This window comes from Camelus ferus, chromosome 10 (genome assembly GCF_009834535.1).
Source record: "Camelus ferus isolate YT-003-E chromosome 10, BCGSAC_Cfer_1.0, whole genome shotgun sequence".
Lineage (NCBI taxonomy): Eukaryota > Metazoa > Chordata > Mammalia > Artiodactyla > Camelidae > Camelus > Camelus ferus.
In genome coordinates this window covers 39,714,250-39,727,583 of record NC_045705.1, presented here as the reverse complement: position 1 = coordinate 39,727,583, position 13,334 = coordinate 39,714,250, and the positions used below count along the sequence as shown (strand labels likewise).

At 39.0% G+C, this 13,334-nt stretch overlaps 1 protein-coding gene across 22 annotated transcripts in view; it reads left to right on the top strand.

Moving 5' to 3' along the window:
- Positions 1–13,334, top strand: part of DLG2 (discs large MAGUK scaffold protein 2) — a 1,704,777-nt gene that overhangs the window by 1,149,182 nt on the left and 542,261 nt on the right. For all 22 annotated transcript variants that reach the window (XM_032488772.1, XM_032488771.1, XM_032488766.1 and 19 more), the window contains one exon: positions 9,322–9,446. In XM_032488772.1, coding sequence (XP_032344663.1) covers positions 9,322–9,446 — 125 coding nt within the window. The remainder of the gene's footprint in view (positions 1–9,321; positions 9,447–13,334) is intronic.

Genomic DNA, 13,334 nt, shown 5'->3' with positions numbered 1-13,334 from the left:
TTCGACTTAGTTCATGCCAGAATACATTGAGTTCTTTTCATGTACAAGTACATGATTTGGGCACAGAAAATGAATAACTCAGTTTTGATGCTTTGGATTGATGCTCACAATAGGGAAGAATAGGGGAGATAAGCAGGTAAACAAGTACAATACAGGTGTGCTGTGTACAAGAGTAAAATTGTGAACCAAGCACAAAATAATATAGAGAAGAAAAATGAAGGGAAAAGTGAGGACCTAATCTGGGTCAGGCATTTTTACTTTCCATCCTGCTGAGGGGTATATAAGGCCACGCAGAAGAAAATACGAATTAGTCAAATAGTGAGCAGTTCACAAAATGGTGATGCTTAGATCCTATCTCTGGTTTGGGGACATATTTTCTTTAGTCTTCACGAGGTTGAGCTGTGTGGAATGTGCCTCTCAAACTGCCAATTACAGTAAGCATAACTGACTAAGAACCTACATATATTTCAATTCAGTAATTTTTTTAACATTTAAAAAATTGGTATTTTATTTAAGAAAATTTGATTCCTGGCTTCCCCAGTGAGGGAAAACAATCTCCCAACTTTAGGCCCCCGTTCTAGAGTGCCCACCATCCACAGAGCTGAAAGTACCCCTTCCCTCCCCTGTTTTATTCCCAGCATGAAGACTAATTGCCGTTGAACCACACTCTCGTCTCTGTTGTTTTACCTCTCATAGGCCTATCTTGCCCTCCTGTATGTCTTGTCTGCCTCCATAGTCATTAGTGTTTGAAATCCATTATTTTGAACCCATTCTCATGAGAAGGACAGAGTTTGACTCAAGCCTGGAAACCAGAAGATCGATGAGGAGAACTCATGAAGTTCTAAGTTGGGGCCGTGATCTTTGACATTGAGAGAAGCTGGCTGGATCTGAGGGATCTTTCCGAGGGAGAATCAGCAAGTCACGATGTTTAACAAGATGTTGGGACTGATGGGCAAGCAGGAGTCAAGGATGGCTAGCAGATTCTTTGATGTGGCAGCTGAGTGATTCATGAGCTTCTGCATTTCTTTCTTATTTTCTATACACAGATGGTTCTAAACAGATATCCTACTTTAATCCTTCATATGCCAGGAATTTTTTGGAAAACACAGGAAGAGATGTCATTAGAAATAGAAGATTTAATGCAGGTACAAGAGAGGGGTACCATAGTTACCAACTTACATTGCAAAAATGATCAAGAAGAGTCTATGTTGTTAACTGTTGAGAAGTATGTATTCACTTCTGGTGGCATTTCAGTTAAATACTGTTGCAGAGTACAAAATAGATGTTACTTGGAAATTTTATACTTGGAGTGTCATTGAAAATATCCTAAATCATATCTTAAGAATTCATAGCTCAAACACTGTATATGATCCCAAATTACTCTCCTTGCTTTTTTTTTCTCTCTCCTTGCTTTCTGACTCAATCCACCAAAACTATTCTTAATTCAGCCTGCACAATGTCTTTGAATTAATCATAGTAAAATACCACATTTATCATGTCACTCCTTATGAAGAAAATCTAGTTTCTACAGGAAAACCCATACCGCTAAGTCTCTGGAATTCAGAAAACTGTCATGTTTACCCTCACAGAGTTGTTGTGGGGACTTGGCACGTCCTGTTTGTCTACTTGGAACTCTCCCAGCTGCCACATTGCGTCACATCCTACTCCTCATCTTTGCCCTAGGTCTTTCCTCACTCTTGCTGATCTTTTTTGGCCATTGATTTTCTTCTCTATCTTTTGTCTCTATCCTCCAAGGAAACTTGAATGTCATCCACACAGTTCTCTGGCTTGATCATCACTTTAATACATTCACGTGATTTGACCTTTATGCCCTCCCATGACTATCAGTGAGTGTTGCTGCATCTCTGAAATCTTAAACCCTAAAATCCCACGGTGTCCACAGCCCGCTACCCTCTCTTTTATTCCCACTTCTCTAATAAATTTATCATCTGACCTTGTTAGGACCTCAGTCTATCCATCTATTCAGTCTCCAAGCATCCTACTGGCTTCTCTTTCTTAACTGTCCTTTCTGATTTACATTACTCACTCCTGTGAGAGTCAACCACATTTACTTTTCAAACCTCAGCCCAGAGGCAGGCAAACCTTCCCTTTTCACTGTTGAGGATTACTGAGCTCTGTGGGAGAAAATCCCACAATCCCACTGGCAGTGTCCTTCCTCAGCGCTGCTCAGCAGACCCCTTCCCATCCCAACGTGTCTCTTGCCTCACAGCTGCGATTTCAACCTTTCACTGCTTTACTGAAGTCTCCAAATTCTTTCTAGACCTTTCCCTCTAATGTCCTAACATCCGAATATATAGAGCAAAGACATCATCAGTCAAGAACTCTGTCAGCCTCCTTCTCCTCTTCCTTAAAATGAGCCTATAACTTCTTCCAGCTTAGAATAACACTCTAACTTTATCTAAAGGGTGAGACAAAATGGACCCAGTGAAGAAGAAAAGGTATCCATCTCCCAACCCAAGGCTGAGTTATGCTGTCTCAGAGACAAACTTTCATTTGTTCTTTTACAAGTATAATGTGTGTGTGTGTTTATAAGATATGTTTGCAAGGAAAAATTAATGATGGATTTGCTCAAAATGACAAAAGAAAAAAGATCTATAATTCTGATGTCCATGAGCAATATTAACACATTGCTGAACATATTTCCAAATTTTTTCTATGCATATATATTACAGAGAAAGGTCAAGGTTTAAATCCTATGTTATCTTCTGTTTTCTTTAGCTAAAGATGTACTGTGAAGCTCTTTTCATCTTACGATACCATTGTGTTTCTTGGTATGAGCTAAGTCGTCTCTTATTCCTGGGCTGAGACCTTTATCTAAAGATACATGGATTGTTCACATGTTAAGGGAAAAAAAGGAAAATTTGAGGGGGAGAATTTGTTGTTGTTGTTAATTGTAAGCAACAGTAGTTAGAAATGTCTGTGTTACACTCATATCCTTATACCCTAATAATGGCCCTAGGGCCATTTATCTTTTGATACTGTAGTATGTTATAGGAGGTAAATGAGAGAAAGACTCTGAATGATTTTGAACAGGTAGTATCTATGAAAAAGGTATCTTTTTATTTTCTGTGCCTTTCCAGATTTACTACCTAAAATAAAATTACTTTCAAGGCAATTTACAAGATTATTTGCCAACTAATAGACCTTTCAGTCAAATGATGTTTTTCTCCCAGCATATAGCCTACAGAGTTCTTTATTTTAATATGCTCTTATCTGTTTTAACTTTGTTTTTAAATATCTTCATCCTACCTACTTACATTGTTCATTATTCTATTTGTTGATCAACAGTCAAGTTGTGCACTAGTAATTTTCAGTCTACATGCACTTCAGAAATGTGCAGATTGGAGGCTGAGGTATAATTATATACTTGAAAATAATATATATATTATGTTGTAGTATAAATTATATTAAATAAAAATAAATGTCTTTGCTAGAGCGGATATACAGACAATAGACTTGTATATTGATATTCGTGGCAGGGAATTCCTGAAATGAGGAGAATGCACAGAAATCTTGGGGTTGGTGAGAGGATATACAAAAATTCCCTGTATCAAAATGGGATGGGTGTTGAAAGATTAAAAAACATTGTTTGAGTCTTCCTTTATCTAGCTTTCATTTACCTAACAATTTTCGATACTACCCACCTAACTATCCCTTCTCCTATATTTAGAGTTTGTAGCTAAATTATCTTTACCAAGAGAAATAACATATAATAAAAGTGTAGGTTAAAATTCATCAACAAATACTTGTTGGATGAATAAATAAAGGTACGAATGAAAGCATACATTGTCCACTTTCTGTTCACCCTTCCTGCCCTCATGTTCCTTAGGACCCTTTTCACAGTGCTATGTCAGACCAAAGGGAATGAACTGACGTTGAGTGATCATCACCCATGTGCCCAGATCTGTGCTCAGTGCTCTGCTCGTACATGTATCATTTGCTCTGATCTTTCTAACAAAACTGTGAAGTAGTTACTATTATGTGTATTTTATAGATGAGGAAACTAGACTCAAAGTTAAGAAATGTACCCAATGCCAAACAGCTGGCAAGAGCAAAGCTGGCGCTCAGACCCAGGTCTGAATGGTCCAAGTACATGCTTTTCCATTACAAATTTTTTAATATTTTAATGATACTGATAGGAGTGTTTTAGACTTTTTTCAAAAAATTTTTAAGAGGTTCGTTATTACTATTATTTTTATTGTTTCCCCACCATCAAATTATTTTTTTAACCCAGAAGAGGCAGTGTGATAGAACAGGAAAGAAAAATGGTATTTGGAGCCTAAAAAATCCTGTTTGAATCTAAATTCCACTATTTACTTGGTTTCTGTCTTTCGGTAAGTTACTTCACTTTTCTCAGCCTCAGGACTTCCTTTTGTTTTTCTTTGCTTTTGTGTTGTGTTTTTAATATATGAAAAGGAGACAATACTGTCTGCCAGAAAGAGGATTATAAGAAGCCTACCTCAGTGTTTAACATTAAAAATATATATATACAGTAAGTGTTAGTTCCCTTGAGGACATTTTTAGTATTTTACTCAGAGCTTTATACTTTTAAAAAAGTCTCCCTCTTAGGTAGTTTGAATTATTAAGCAATTTTACTATTACTATTTAGTAATTAATAATTTTCTTATTAAAAATAAGTCATTTAAAAATATTTTAGCAATGATCATACTGTAATTAAAATTTCATACACTTTTTTCCCTCTCACATTTATGTAATGAGCATTTTTCCATAGTCATTAGATATCACTACAATTTTAATGACTCCAAAATACTCCCACATTCAGATAGACATACCACAGTATTTTTAACCATTTCTCCATTGTTTGGGTATTCGTTTCCAGTTATGAGTTGCTTTTATTTTGTTTTGTTTTGTTTTTTAAAGTAGATGCATGGTTCAGCAACAAAGCTTTGAACACAAATCTTTGTGCACATCTCTGATTATTTCTTTAGGATAAATTCCTAGAATTGAATTACCAGCTTAGATAGTATTTTAAAGTAGGAACTTAACTTTCAAAAATCAAAGAAATTCTTTGTCAATAGAGCATTCTATAAATACATATGATTATGCTATCACTTTATTTTCCTCTTTTTTGTAACCCCATTTATTTTCTGTTAAGAGAACCATCTTTTAATGAAAGAGGATTTTTCTGAGGATGCTGTATTTATATTGGTAACCATCAATTAAATGGTACATTATCTTTTCTTTTTGCTATTTTTTTTTTTTTTCTGAAAGGAAATGGAGCATAGTACATGAAAGAGGAACCATTTGGTTCGGCAGTGGGCTTGTGCTTTGGAGGGAGAGTCAGGAAATGTGGAGGACTGGGAACGAGGAGAAAGAATGGTCCATGCTGGCCACATTTTCAGGCAGGGAATCTGCCCGACTGCAAGGAAACAGCATCCCCCTAGAACTCTCCGCAGAGGCTGCCCTCACCAGCGTGGCACCTCGCAGTTTCCATTGACTGTGTCAGGTATCATCGCTCAGTTAATTAGTCACAAAATTTTCAGGATCTAAGGGTGTCAGCCAGGGGTCTGCCTGTTCATGTGGATAGAGGGCTGCTCAGAGGAGAGAGGTTCTGGGGTCTGCCCTTGCAGCTGGCTGGCTCTGGGATGATTGTCAGGGGACTGGAGTGATTCAGCCATGGAGAACAGCAGGCAGTAATTTCACTGCCGCTTTTTATCTCTTCCTCTCTCCAGTGAATGCTGCTGGCTGGTAGCAAAGGCCTGAAAAGGAAGGCTGGGAGGGAACAATGAGGGGAGATGGGAAAACACTTTAAATAATTTCTGGAGCTGAATTCAGATGAACCTCTTCTAAGGAACCACGGTGACTGGCCAGGCCCAGCTGGTAGCCTGGTTTTAATTGAAACACAAAAGCTTTGGGGAATCCTTGTCACCAGAACACAGATCCAGTTAAACTCTGTCTCTACCTGCCTCTTTTTGCTGTACATTCTATTATTCATTCATTTCTTTCCTCAGAGTGGATTTGAAGGCAGGGGCATGTATATTAGAAATGCCAGAGTCACTGTATGCTTCATACTGGAGTCAGTTCTAAAAACAATGGTTGAATGTTTGCTAGGTTATCATCAAAGCTATTACTTCAAAGATCTATGAATTCATACAATAAGGTTTTAAAAACACATCAGTGACCGACTTCCGCCCCCGCCAAGGTTCCTATAGCATTCCTTTTCTTTTTTTTCCATTGGCAAGAGCAGTTTTCCTACCAGTGTAGCTAGAGATCCAGAAGAACCCTTTGAAGTCATCCAGTTTAACCTCCCACTAGACAGTCCTCCATGTCCAGCATCCAGCCAGCTGCCCACTGAGTGAAGGCTTCTCCCTCCTTTGCAGCGCAGCCTGTTCCCAATTTGAACAGCTCTGTCTCACCATTTATCCTTCAGCTGAGCCACGATTTGAAGCCCTGGGCTTTCCATTTTCATTCTTGGAGCCACACAGAACAAAATGACTTCTACTTCTGTATTATATCCCTTAACACAGTGTGGACTTGTATTGTGTCCTTTCTGAGGCTTCCCTTTAGAACTTGAATATTCTCAGTAAACTTGTTGGCTCGTTCATTCTTCAAATATTTAATGAGCAGTACTGTGTGCCACCCAAGGCACCAAGAAACAGAAGAATGACACAGTTCCTGCCTTCTTTAAGGTCAGTTTGAAGGAAAGGTAGATTCATAAATACATAATTTCAAAATAACACAGTTCATGGCATAACTAAGCACAGAAATTTATGAAAACTCAAAAGAGGAGTGATTTACCCAATGAAGAGGAGTTGGGGTAGTCATTTAATATTTTCTGGAGCAGATGCCATCTGAGCCATCGAGGGGGAGACAGGAAGGTTCTGGTGGAGAAAGCCAGATGAGTAAAAGCCGAGAGATGAGTTATCCTGTGGGCTGTGCAGGAAAGAGCCAGCAGATAGATTCAGTGTTCCCAGGGCTAAAGGGTAAAGCTAGAAATAAAGGAGATAACAGTTAAAAGCTAAATCATGAATATTTTCCTCAAATGACAAAGTTTTGTGTGCCCACTCGAAAAATGTGGATATTATCAGGAGAAAACAGTGGAATATCTCCCAGTCTCTGATTCCCTTCTCCCTACCCCCCATTAATGAAAAAATCATTCTCCCTGAGGTGCCACCTCTAGTAAAACCAATATACTTCAATGGATGTTCTTGGAGCTAGACCCAAATTATACTGAAGAGGCTCATCTACCCATCCTTTCTTCTAAAACCTAAGATTTTATAAAAATGGCCTCATAAGTTACCTAACTACTGTCTTGTTGGCTGTATACGTGACGGTGTAGTTGAGGTTATACAATGAAAAGGAACTGATAACCAAATGCCAAACTATCACTGTCTTTTCGGCTCCGCCTTGAATTCCATGAAGGCAGAAATCACCTGTCTTAATCCCTACAGCCTTAGCTTCAAGACAGCCATGTGGGAGATACTCACACAATACCGCTACAGTCATCTGATGTCAGTAGGTACTTAAAACCAAAAATGAATTCACATACACTCTGCTCTGAAGAACCTCGTGATCAAGACTCATCTCACCCAATTCTCCCTGCTTTCTTCATTCCAGCCTTGTGTCTGTTTCTTGGACCTGGCATACCCTTTCTCACTTCAGGGATTTTACGTTTGTCCTTCTCTCTGCCTGGAACATTCTGTCCTCCTCTCCGCCTCCCACCCTGACAGCCTTGAAAGTAACAAACTGCTCTTGACCTTCGGGAAGAGTCCCTCTGTTTGGCTCCCCTGTAGCCACTCCTGCCCTCGGCACTTGCCCTTCGTCTGCCTCATAAACTGATGTGTTCACTGCTGTAGCTCCAGGGCTTAGTCCGGTGCCAGGCACAGAGCTGATGTCTAATGAGTCTTAAATAAATTTATGATTTGACTAAGTGATAACTCTGTTCAGTGAACATTGGAATTTTTTCGAAGAACAAACAGAATTAGAAGTCAGAAGTACAAAGAGAGGATTTTTAGTGGCGTGTGGTTGAATTATTAACTTCAGCCTTTCAGTGTATTATAATTGTGAAAACAACCCCCTGAAATTCAGACTTTTATTAATTCAGTCAATAAAACTTGCTCAGCATTACCTTGACATTTGCAGTGGCAGCATAACTGTCAGGGGATAGCTGGTTTTTACTTTAACATTGAACTTTTTTGACTAATTGACTGCCCTAATTAATTTTTCTGGATTAACTACTAAATTCTTATTCCTCATTTCTTTTTACTCAAGAGCAGAGCTTAATCAAGTGGTTGTATATTTAGTAAGCTATATTCGTTGTAAAAGTGTGTAGAAAAATTAAATATCCAGTGACAGGGGACTGGTTAAATAAATGGCCTTGGTGAAATATTATTTAGTCATTTAAATGGATAATTATAAAGACTATGTAGCTATGTGGAAATGGCTTAAAGTATAATGTGAGTTAGGAAAAAAATGGAACACAGTGTGGAAACATAATGTAGCTATGGAAATGGACATTAAAAAAGGAATATGAAAATAAGAAATAAGTATGATGGTTTGTGAATCTGGGGGAGATTTTAAATTATGTGTTATATACAAATTTTAGAGGGTTATATATACATTGGATGTCAATTACTGTAGTCTGCAAGATAAGTATGAAAGCTTTATTAGAATATAAACTATTCAGATTTACATGTTGCAACAATATTGCATTCCTTGTTAGTATCTACTGCAAATTAAAACCTGTTTATTACAGAAAAGTGTCTCACATTTGCTATGAGTTTAGAAGAGGTCCCTGCCTTCTGAAGTCAAAGTTCCTTGTTAATAGGAACACATTTCTTTGATGGATAAGCAATATTAGAGCAACAGTACCAGAAATAGCAGAATGAAAACACCCAAATTTCACTACTCCACTAAATCAAATATTTTCACGTAACTCATTTCCTTGCAGTCTTTTTCATGGGTATGTGTAATTTTTACATTTGGCACTAATGATTTTTTGCATCTTCTCATGTAATATATTACACAGTTAGGATGCTTTTATTTCCTACTTCATAATGATCATTTTAATTGCTGAAAAAGGAGGCATTTCTTAGAAGCAAAAATATAAGACCCTTTGAAAAAGCAAAAATGTAAGGCCCTTGAGTTCTTGCAGTGCAGGGACAAACCTGAGTATTTTTCCTGACCTTCCTTTGTCTGCTGACCGTGCACTTTATAGCTTTGCATACAAGGCTGTTATCACCTGATTTCCATTTGAGTAGTAAGATGATAACACACACTGTGGGGAACTAGGTTTAGGTGACAGCCATATCATTTAATGTCTACTTATTGTTTCTGCAGGGGAATTCTGGCCTGGGATTCAGTATTGCTGGAGGGACAGATAATCCCCACATTGGAGATGACCCTGGCATATTTATTACGAAGATTATACCAGGAGGTGCTGCAGCAGAGGATGGCAGACTCAGGTAAAGATCTGAAATGTTAGAATTATTTGGAAAGTAAATCTGCCACATCTCTAAGATATGCTTGTGCCTTTGGAGAATAATAATTCTACAAAAGTTCTGTATTTAAAAGAGAAGGCTGTCAAAGCAAGCTTTCTCAAATGACTTTCCAGATCTCCTGTTACTTACTGAATTTCAGCTAGTATTTAATTTGTGTTTGTTACGGCGTCTACATTCCACATTGGACCAGGCGCTGTGAGTAAGGGATGCAGATGTATCTTTTGTTCCCTGGTGCCTCCAGTCTTGTTAGAAAGAATACTATGAGCTGATGAGGAAATAGTAAAATGTGTAGAAAGCAATGTACTGTAAGTAGCATTAGCAAATGAATGCAATTTTATACACCTTGTGTGTATTCTTGGATTCAGCAACCATTTACAAGGGCTTTCTGTAGGAGTTTGGACAGAAAGAGTCTAAAAAACTATTCCATATGAAGAGTCTAGTCCTAAAAATAATTTAAGATTTTACTAACCGTACCCACCTGAACGAGAACACAGAGGGAGAAAGAGCAGGTGGCCCCAGCAAAGAAGGAAATCAGCTTGTCTTGGATGAAGAACACAAGGTGAGTTTAGGTAGGTGGAGTGGAGCCAGATCTTGCTCAGGATAGAGGAAGAGTAGCTTCAGCCAGGGCCCCTCTCTTTAAAGAACTAAAGATCAGGGAGAGGGTGTAGCTCAGTGGTAGAGTGTGTGCTTAGCATGCACGAGCTCCTGGGTTCAATCCCCTGTACCTCCATTAAAAATACTAATAAAAAGATAAAGAACTAAAGATCATTTTGCAAAATAAGAGTCACTCACAGAGTGCACTTAGTGAATAATGTAAAATTCTTTCAGGGATCGAAACACTAACTAAAGGCATTGTAGATTGGACAATGAGGAGAGATTTCCCTGGGGAGGAAAATGTGTCTTAATGTTATTTTAGCACCTCTATGGGACTGTAAGTCTCCCAGGCCAAGCAGTTATATAGAGAGAAGGATCAATAAATTCTTGCTGAATATATGAGAGAGTTGTTGGGTGAATGAATTAGTGAACCAAATGAGAAAAGGACAGAGGATAAACTGATGAGTAGGGGGAGGGAGGGTAGCACAGAGCAAACCTGGAGGTGAGAATGCTTTTAGCTTGCGTGGAACCACACTGAAAACCTTGACCTAAGTGGAAGAAACGTGAGCTTCATAGCCCTTTTTCAGTCTGCTCTTTCACTGAGCATGAATAAGCTGGCTTACTGCTTCTCTTATAAAACAGCCAAGGACACTTTTTCCCCATCTAACTGGTCTGATGCGGTGATTACTTTTGACAGCTGCATCTTTGCAGCTTCTGAAGGAAGATAACCCTTTTTTTTTCAGGTACATCTGCATCTCCTATCAAAAAAGAGAGAAATGAGTGACACTCCCACAGGAAACACACACTTTTTGACAATAGAATTTTCAGGCTGAATTGACTAAATTAATTTCTGAGTGAGGAAGTATCCATGCTGCAGAGTGAGAGGTTAGAAACAGATGCCGTGTAATTCTAGGAGTCACGGTGGGGATAGTGTTTGCCGATGTTGGGTCCTGGAGAAGCTCCATTGTAAAAGTTTAGAAATAGAGCTAGAGTTAGAGAAAAATTCAGAAATTTGTCGGCTGTCAGCATTATTTCATATCACTCTTTACCTAGAAGTAGGGGAACTTTTGCCTTAGCCAAATTTTGGCTCTAGGCTTCAGATAAAATAGGCTTTGTGTTACGTGCTTGTTCTACAATTAAGAATGAAAAGTGGCATCTCTTAGAGTGCCACCACTCTTTGCCCTCAAGCATGGGTGACAGTCTCATGCCTACAGAGATAAAAGGGAATTCTGCTGTGCTAACAGCATCATTCAGTAGTTGTAAAGAGAATAATCACAATGAGAGCTAACACTGATTGAGCTTTTATCATGTGTGGAGCATTGTGCTAAGATAGGTAGGTATGTAGATAGGTAGGTGGGTGGATGGATGGATGGACAGACAGATAATCTAAATAGAGATGCAGATACACAGACACACACAGACGCACTATCTTGTGTATACTTACAGCAGATATATAAAGTAGGTACAGTTATTTTGGCCATAATATTTTGCACTCGGGAAATTAAAGGTTAAATATTTTAAGAAGGTCACCTATCTAGCTTTGAATACATTCCAAAAACTAGTCCTGAATGTCACTTGTGTACTCTCTAAACTCTCATTCAATAGCAGACTCCCCCTACATCATGTGGTCTCGGCCCAAAAAATCCCAAAGGTAAAGTTCTCACATTGTTAACGGGCAATGCTGAACATTACAGAATTTGTTAGTTTTCTACTGAGCCTCAGTTGTGTTTATTATGAACTCTACCCATCGGTCTTTGTTCTAGCTTTGTAGAGCCAGGGCCATGGCCCATGACTGTGTGTGTGAATATTGCCTCCTGAGGTTGTACAGTGAAAGACCTAAAAAACTCTGAACAGTGATCCTCACTGGAACAACCAAATATACCAGCTCCCCAATCCACATCACAGCCTTGTGCCTGTGTGGGGACAGCTTTGGGGTGGGTCTCTGCTTCTTTTTAGTAGATCTTTGCTACTACCACTGAGATGATTTCCTACCTTACTCCTTCCTACCATGAACTTGAATGGCTTGGGGACATCTAAGAGTTCAAGAATAACACTCAGTTGAAAATCTGGCCATGTGACATTAAGGATAGATTTTAGAATTTACTAATTTATTTAGCACAAAGCCTACATATTACAGATGGGGAAACTGGGGCTTAGACAAGTGACTTATCCTGCGGCATAAACCGTTTGCGAGGTCTGCTTTATCTGGAATCCAAATGCCTTGACTCAAGTAATTAACATTCTGCAGTTGTCTTAAGTGGAAGTAACACCCAAGCCCATCTAGGAACTCTTTCCTCAGCGTGACAGGAACACTCTTTGAAACTGGATTGACAGTGCGTGAGGAGTATTTTCTGTTTCATCATTAGTCCTTATGAACATGGAAGCAACACATTACAATGAACTCTGGAAAGATGTAGGTTCTAATGTATGTACAGTAAGGAAACTGAGATGAGAGGTTAAGTAACTTAACATGATCGTACTGCTACTAAATGTCGGGGCCAAAATTTGAACCTAGGCAGCCTGGGTCTAACGTCCATGCATTTGTGTTGTTAGTTATACTGCAGTGAAAAAAAAAAAGACAGTTAAAAGACACCCTGTGGTGTGGTAAGCAGCATTCTAAAAATACCGCTCCTCAGGATCCCACACCCTAATCCACAGAGCCTGTGACTATGATGCACTGTTACTGCTGTGATTATACGACACTGCATGGCATAGTTGACGTTGAGATAGGGGGAGTATTCAGATGAGCCTGGTCTAATCACATGAGCCCTGAAAGTGGAGAGCTTTCTCTGGCCTGTGGCAGAAGAAGTCAGAGAGATTCAAAATCTGTGAAGTATTTGACACTGTTCCTGGTTTGAAGATGGAGGAGGCCACATGAGAGAGTATGAGGATGGCCTCCAGGAACAGAAACAGTCCCAGTGCCAGCCAGCGAAGAACCAGGGCTCTCCATCCCACAACCACAAGAAGCTGCATCCTGCCGCAACCACATGAGCTTGGAAGAAGCCCCTGGGCTCCAGATGAGAATGTAGCTTAGCTGATACCCAGATTGCAGCCCTGTCAGAACACTAACAGAGATTCTAGCCACACTGTGCCAGACTTCTGACTTATACAAACAGTGAGCTAATAAATAAGTATCGTTTTAAGTTGCTAAATTTGTGCTAATTTTACAAAGAGCAACAGAACACTAATATATACATCATTCTAGGAATTCTTAGTTCATTATGAAAAGCCTTCCTGTGTATGTTCAGTCACACCCAA